At 44.3% G+C, this 7,500-nt stretch overlaps 1 protein-coding gene across 1 annotated transcript in view; it reads left to right on the forward strand.

Moving 5' to 3' along the window:
* Window positions 1-7,335: 7,335 nt before the first annotated feature.
* gpm6ab (glycoprotein M6Ab) overlaps window positions 7,336-7,500 on the forward strand; it is a gene marked incomplete at both ends in the record, with an annotated part of 44,341 nt that continues 44,176 nt past the window's right edge. Inside the window, one exon of the mRNA XM_080533787.1 lies at window positions 7,336-7,372. Within this exon, the coding sequence (XP_080389913.1) occupies window positions 7,336-7,372 (37 nt within the window). The remainder of the gene's footprint in view (window positions 7,373-7,500) is intronic.

The raw sequence follows: 7,500 nt of genomic DNA on the forward strand, positions 1-7,500 counted from the left end.
GCTCGTTTTCACGTTTTTTAATTTTTTATTACCATAAACTGAACTAGCAAAGGGCGTGTGGTTGAAATGCTATTTTTGTTTGAAAACATGAACATGGAAATGAGCCAGGCAGCAGAGACACTCACATTCACTAAACCCAAAGTTTCAAACAAAATTCCCTCATTCCCCAAACACAAATCAGCCAAGGCTGCAATGTCAAACAGGACATTACGAGGAAGAATCCTCAGAATACATTTTACAAACTTATGTTACGGCTCACAGGCAGTAATTAACCAATTAGTCACACACACAAGTCGCAGGTTACACCCCTACAGCATGTGGTAGACACCCTGGACGTTTTGGAAAAGCAAATTCAGGCAGAAGTAATATAATAATAATATTTCAAGGGGAAAAAGCATACTTATGGCACCATTAACCTTGTGGAATTGAAATGGAATTGACCCCCAAGTACCTCCAACCCTCTGAGAGAGAAGCCCACTATGTCTATAACAGCAGGGAAACATGGCCAATCAGCTGTGTCATATGTACTATAGTGTTGTGCATGACATGGATGTTTCATGTATTTCATCTTTCTCTGTAGAACTGTGTGTGTGTGTGTGTGTGTGTGTGTGTGTGTGTAGTGCTGTAGGAAGGCAGAAGTGATATTTTGCGCTGAAATTACATGTTGGGGTGTGTGGAGGGGGTAAGGCACTTGGCTGCATCATGGCACCAGTGAAACTGCTGAAGCGAAGGCCTTACTGAGTTGCCCTTTGAGTTACCGTGGTTACCTTGGTGTTCTGCTTGCTATCTGAACACGCACACACACACACACACACACACACACACACACACACACACACACGCACACACACACACGTGCAGACATGCACACACACACACGTGCAGACATGCACACACACACACAACCCCCCCCCCCACACACACACACACACACACGCACTCCCCACACTCTCACACACACACACACACACACACACACACACACACACACAACATATGTTGAGAAGAACATGAACAGATGCCTGAAGAAGGTCTATGACCGAAAGCTTGCAATAAACTAAGTTTTTTTGCACAGTGTTTGAGTGTGCGGATGCTGTTATTTTCCAGCATCTCAGCAAAGTCTGACAACGGATGAGCGGTGGTATTTTCACTGTTACGAAGAACATGACAAAAGGAAACCCACATGCAGATCCACGTCATTACAAAGGAGCAGAGATAGATGCTCCTGTGACTATTCTGGGAGAGACATATTTACCTCTTTGTTGTCGTATTCATAGTACCTATAGTCTGGGTTTTACTAACAGTATTCAATTACGCTGCCAGCACATTCGGTGCATTTCAGGGTGTAAACAACTCCAATATCGATCCAGAGGAGAGATGCTGGTGTAGTGAGCGATGGAGCCAGGCAGTATTGGACTGTGGAGAGATGGCTTTGGGAGGAGAGGCATGCGTCTTGGTCTTGATCCAGGCTCTCCTAATTAGTATCCACAAGGTAAACCATAGACGCACCTCATGCTCCATCTTAATTAGATCACAATGTACAGTATATTAGTGCAGGAGAAGATACCCTTGCCTCTATCCTGTTGGGAGTAACCGACTCACAGATAGCCAAGCCTAGTCCTGGACTAAATGACCCATTCAATAGTAGGCTAAGGTGCATTTGTTAGGCTAGGATTAGGGTCAATCTGTGTCTGGGAAACCGGCCCAGAGTGTAGCTTTATGGATTACACTGGTGGCTACTTCTTGGGTCCTGGGTCTTTTCTTTTCTAATGACGTGAAATGTGTTTTGTTCATGTTCTAGTTACTGTTTCTCGTCTCTCTGTGATGGCTACTCGAAGGCCTATTCGTGCTGTCTGTGCATAGTGCTGCCGATCAATAAACTGATAGCCTTATTTGTGCTATCTGTTAGCATAGTGTCGCCGATCAATAAACTGAAAGCAGGATTTCCTCCACTCATGCGTTTCAATGCGTACAGTAAATTGAAGTATTTTTTTTTCACAAAGGAGAACATCTAAAAAAGAAATATTTTGTTCTAACGTGGAGGCCAAAAACTGTAACTCAGCACTGATAGAATCTTCCATCTCTCTCTCTCTTGGAAGCGATATGTGGGAGTACTCTGAAGAACACACCCCCGCACCCCACTGGGACTTCCAGGGACTTCACTGTACTTGCCTCCTTCATAAAAGGAGTGAGAGAGTGTGTTTGTGTGCAGTCTCCGTGAACTGTTTATGCCAACACTTGACACATTCTCTGTGTCATGGACATTTCATGAGGTGCTGCAGCACAGCCACAGTCTGGGAAGAGATAGCCTGTTGAAAAATCATGTCTTAGGGATTGAGAAGTCAGCGATGGTTATATGCCCATAACCACGTCACGCCCACAAAAGCATTCTTTCTTTTGTATCATCGCTATGAGAAGAGCCTGTTGGAAGTCATGTCTTAGGGAAGAGGGAGATTGAGAAGTCATCTATGGATGCAGTGGAAACAAGGGACAGAAGTGAATCACAGACATACAAAGCATCCATAGACTACTAGATGGAGAAGCATACCTCCAGAATTTCCTGGAATTTAAAGAGTATAGATATCATTGATATAGAGCATCAAGTGGTCCATAAAGGTCAAATCCTTCAATGTATGTAGGATGACATATTTACAATGGGATGAAAACACACACAGACGCACGCACACACACACACACACACACACACACACACACACACACGCATACACATATCAATGCTGTATAATTGCAAAACGTCCTTACACTACATCTAGGCAATGTCCTATTTCATAAAAATAGAAGATTTCTAGATACAAAAACAACAGATTTGAACCAACGAAGATCGGACTGCCAGACTTGGTGATACACCCTTCACCACCTCACACCTACCAAAGCATTCTTTCTTTTGTATCATCGCTATGAGAATGACCATCATACAATGTGACGAATAGGAAAAGTGCCCCCCAATGATTAAAGGTTATGATACAGGGCCACCTACACACACACACACACACACACACACACACACACACACACACACACACACACACACATCACACACACAACACCATCTGTTTGATTCCTAGCATTGGCCACTGTTGATGAAGTGGTTTTATGATCACAAGGCATGCTGGCTAATCTCCTGCGAATGACTCATACCTCATAACATGCCTCATGTATACTGTTAAATAATAACACACATATTCATAACTCTGCCTGCCAGCCAGTCATACAGCTTGGTGAATATGGATGCCGTAAATATGTCTCTGCCTCTCATTTACATTGATAATGCTAGTGCTATTCAATTACCTAGAGGTATGTTTAATAATGGAGGATTAACCAAATAGCAGATTACACACTTGCACTCCATGCACATAAATGTCTATTGCTACAGGCTACGATAGGGCTATGATGTGGTTCATTTGAAAAACCTCTCGGGATATTAAGTCCATTAGAACCACACACAAGTCCATCTGGTTTTATTGTTCTGTCGATGAAACGTTTGGCCTATCGCGGGACCTTTTAGTGGCGAGGGTCTGTGTGTGTGGGTGTGTGTGTGCATGTACGTGTGTGTGTGTGTGTGTGTGTGTGTGCGTGTGTATGTCCATCAACAGGCAGAATGAGTAACCTCCTTGCCCTCAGGTCTTACAACACAACCTTTTCAGCCAATTAGAGTCCATCCTCTCAGGTTGTCATGGCGCCTTGCCGTTGGTGAGTGATTGTAATGCGTAGTTGAACAGACTGGTTGGAGTGATTTGAGGACAGTAATGGCATGATAATGTGAATACGAGTGCCTGACTCATAATCCAAAATGCAGCAGCAAGAGTTTTAACCAAAACAAGCAGAAGAGCTCATATAACTCCATTCTGCATGTTTATTAAGTTCTCACTGGCATGGCACCAGAATATCTGAAAGAAATGTTGTTAGCATATCAGCCCAATAGAGCTCTCAGGTCTTCTGATGCTGGTTTTCTCTGTGTACCACATGTACAAAAGAAGAGATTTGGTGAGGCTGCATTCTCATTTTATGCACCCAAATTGTGGAATGCACTGCCAATTTATGATAGGGATGCAACCTCAGCAAATATTTTCAAGTCAAGACTAAAAACCCATCTTTTTAATATTGCCTTTAAATGACTAAATAATTAAATGATGATTAATGATTGGAGCACTTTGAGCTGCAACGTTTGCAGGAAAAGTGCTATACAAATAAAAGTTATTATTATTATTATTATTATTATTACTATTATTATTATTATTATTATTATTATTATAACATGGCAGATTGGGACAAGATCACACACTCATTCTCTGAACGAATCACGGTTTTGATGCTGAGGCCATTTTAAATATGTTAAAAGAACACTTCACTGAAATGTCTGTGATTGACAGCATTCGACTTCCAGTCGATACACACTCTGTGTGTGTGTGTGTGTGTGTGCACTTCCCAGTCTGTCCTTATCAACCCTTCCTCATCGCATCGTGGTCTTCCTCCCTCTCCTCTCCTCTAGCCAATCACCACACTCCCCTACATCATTAACAGCCTAACCTCTCCACCCCCAGCCAATCATTTCATCCGGCTTGCAGCTCGCCGCCAGCCGCCACACACCGACATCCTCATCACTGTCACCATATAGACCTATAGGCTGGTGTTGCTAGGCTCTGCGTGCCGCTGCATACATAGAGACGGGTGCCGTGGTTACGGCCGCCATTGAGCCCGCCAGCGCGCCAGAGCGCCAGCAAACGGCCGTGCTGACCAGGGTCGTCTTTATCTCTGAACGCCACCGCTGGCTGACAGCAGAGAACGTCTGTAGGAGAGGGTTCAGCCAACTCAGAGGCTAGGACTGATACATTATTTTATTTTTGCAGTTATAACTATCATTTATATTATCATTATTCATTACAATAACTATGTAAGCAATTTACCATGAGAGGAAGGGGGTTGTGGAGACATTTACCACTGGTACAGGGTTGTGGCACGAGGCGAAGCCGACCCCCGCCCTCATTTATTTACAATCTTTAATCGTTTCAGAATACATATCCTTCCGCCACAGAATATATATAGTCCCATAAACAAGATCAACGATTGCATTGTAGATCAGCACAGGTGTTCTTAATCAGATTGATTGGGAGGCACATTGATACTGGAAATGCGGTTTGAACTGAAGGTTGTTGGGGTAGTTACCACTGTTGCTAGCCAATCAGAATCCAGTATCCATACATGCTGTTGTAGAAAGTCACTTTTATCATGATGATCACCTCTTACTTATTTTGTTACATTTAACATAATCAAACAATTGAGTTTGTATTATTATTACATTTACTATTATTATTTATTTATTTATTAGTACATTTATTGGTGCATGTTGATTAGCCAGAACATGGAACACAGTTTATAGCTAAAAATGCATCCTTACTCCCTCCCCTCTTGGAGGAAATCACTTATCCAGCGTGACTGGACTGGTCAAAGCTTTTTCCAAGCATCACTTCCACCAGTCAAGTCATGTCAGATCACTGATTTCTACTAGGAAGACAGGAAGGAGGTGTCAGGACACTTGATCACACACATACACCCACACACACACACACACACACACACACTGACTTGGTTCCGCCATCAGCGATTGTTCAGCTGTAGAGCACCAGTACAGGGGTGGTGCCAGAGCTGTGTGGAGGGAGAGGACAGCCTCAGAACACAGGGCAGCTAGCTAGAAGAGAGCCACTGACCAGCACACAACCCCCTCTCCCTGCACGGCCAACCGGGAGTGGCCATGTCCTTGGGCACTATGGCAACCTGTCACATAACATTAAGGCATCACCAGAGAGCACCTCTATCTGCTGTACTGTATACTAGATATAGTAAGACCCTTGTACTCGATGCCAGTGGTCTCTTATGGTGTGTGGATTTAATTTCACCATTTTCTTTTTCTTTTCGTATTTTGTTCATGTTTGGGGGCATTCCATTTTATTTCAGTTTAATTCAAGAAGTAAATTGAGATTACAATTCAATGATTGGAAAGAGGGCATTTAATTTCAACGATATCTAAATAAGCTGAAAATAAGATGTTTTTGTGTTTTTTTTATATCAACCATTTAGAATTTTGAATTCAAATCACTACCCCAACCCTGGTTTGAGGATTGTCCTTTTTAAGAGAAAGGCGCACCAGAGAAGCCATAGCTACATCTGTGTGGAAACTCAGCAGCATTGGGAAAAGGCTATTACATTTGAGGAGGAAAAAGAAAATCTATCCTCCTCTTTCAGTAATGGTGAGCTGAGCAGACAGTGCAGCGTAACACGTCTATACATACAGAGCAGGGTCTTCTATGTTGCACTCAAACACAGAGGGGTGTAGGGAGGGGGGAGTGGAGGAGAGTGCAGGTTGGGGGTGGAGGGAGGGGGGTGTTGGAGGGGTATGGAGGCGGGTGGAGGTTGGGGGTGGAGGGGGTGTGGTCTGGTGGTCTGTGTGTGTCTGGGATCCCGCCCCCTCCATCTGCTCCCGGTGTGATGGGCTGTTTTAATTTTTTCGGTGCAGAGCATCCCCTCATTAACCCAGACCTCCATCCCTCTGCTTTTCAACACCCGATTTCACTTAATGTGTTGTACATGAGTCTCTCTCTCTCTCTCTCTCTCTCTCTCTCTCTCTCTCTCTCTCTCTCTCTCTCTCTCTCTCTCTCTTTCTCTCCCCCATCCATTCAGTAGTGCTCTCCTCCCTCTTCCACTCTATCATTCATATTGGAGAAGAAGGGGTTTCTCTTCCTGTGTGTCCCAGTCACGTACTTAGTGCTGTTGTCCCTGACAGTGGGACAACGCTGGCCAGAGAGAGGGAATTGATTGTCTTCACGGAAGAGCAGTTTGAATAAGATCAGTGCTGCCTGCACTCTGAGACAGGAGAGAGAGAGAGAGTGAGAGGTGTTGGTGAGAAGAGAGAGAAGGGGGGGGGGGGGGGTGGTGAAAGAGAAGGAGAGAGAGGGGGGGTGTTAGTGAAAGAGAGAAAGAGAGGGGGGGGGTTAGTGAAAGAGAGAAAGAGAGAGAGGGGGGGGTGTTAGTGAAAGAGAGAAATAGAGAGAGAGAGAGAGGAGGGTGGGGGGGTTAGTGAAAGAGAAAGAGGGAGGGGTGTCAGCGAGAGAGGCTGACTGAGCCGGTGCTGAAAGGACTTCCCTAAGTCACTGTTAGTCCGACACAGCTCGCAGGAAACACACCCCTAAACACACACACACACACACACACACACACACACACAGCGCCACACACCACCCGACTGAGAGGGCTTTAAACCGCTTTACCCAAGGCTTTTAATTCAACTGTGAGAGCAGAACGGACGCACGTCTAGACACAATGGAAGAGAATATGGAAGAAGGACAGAGTCAGAAAGGTAGGGTGGAGGATCTGGCTGTTTTTAATTGTATTATTTAGTATTATTTTTTATTTTATTTTAAGTCATTTCTGTGCTGCATGCACAGTACATGTATGCATATGGTATACTCCCTCTGTCATGGTGAC

This window comes from Nansenia antarctica (assembly GCF_963989245.1).
Source record: "Nansenia antarctica genome assembly, chromosome: 6".
Lineage (NCBI taxonomy): Eukaryota > Metazoa > Chordata > Actinopteri > Argentiniformes > Microstomatidae > Nansenia > Nansenia antarctica.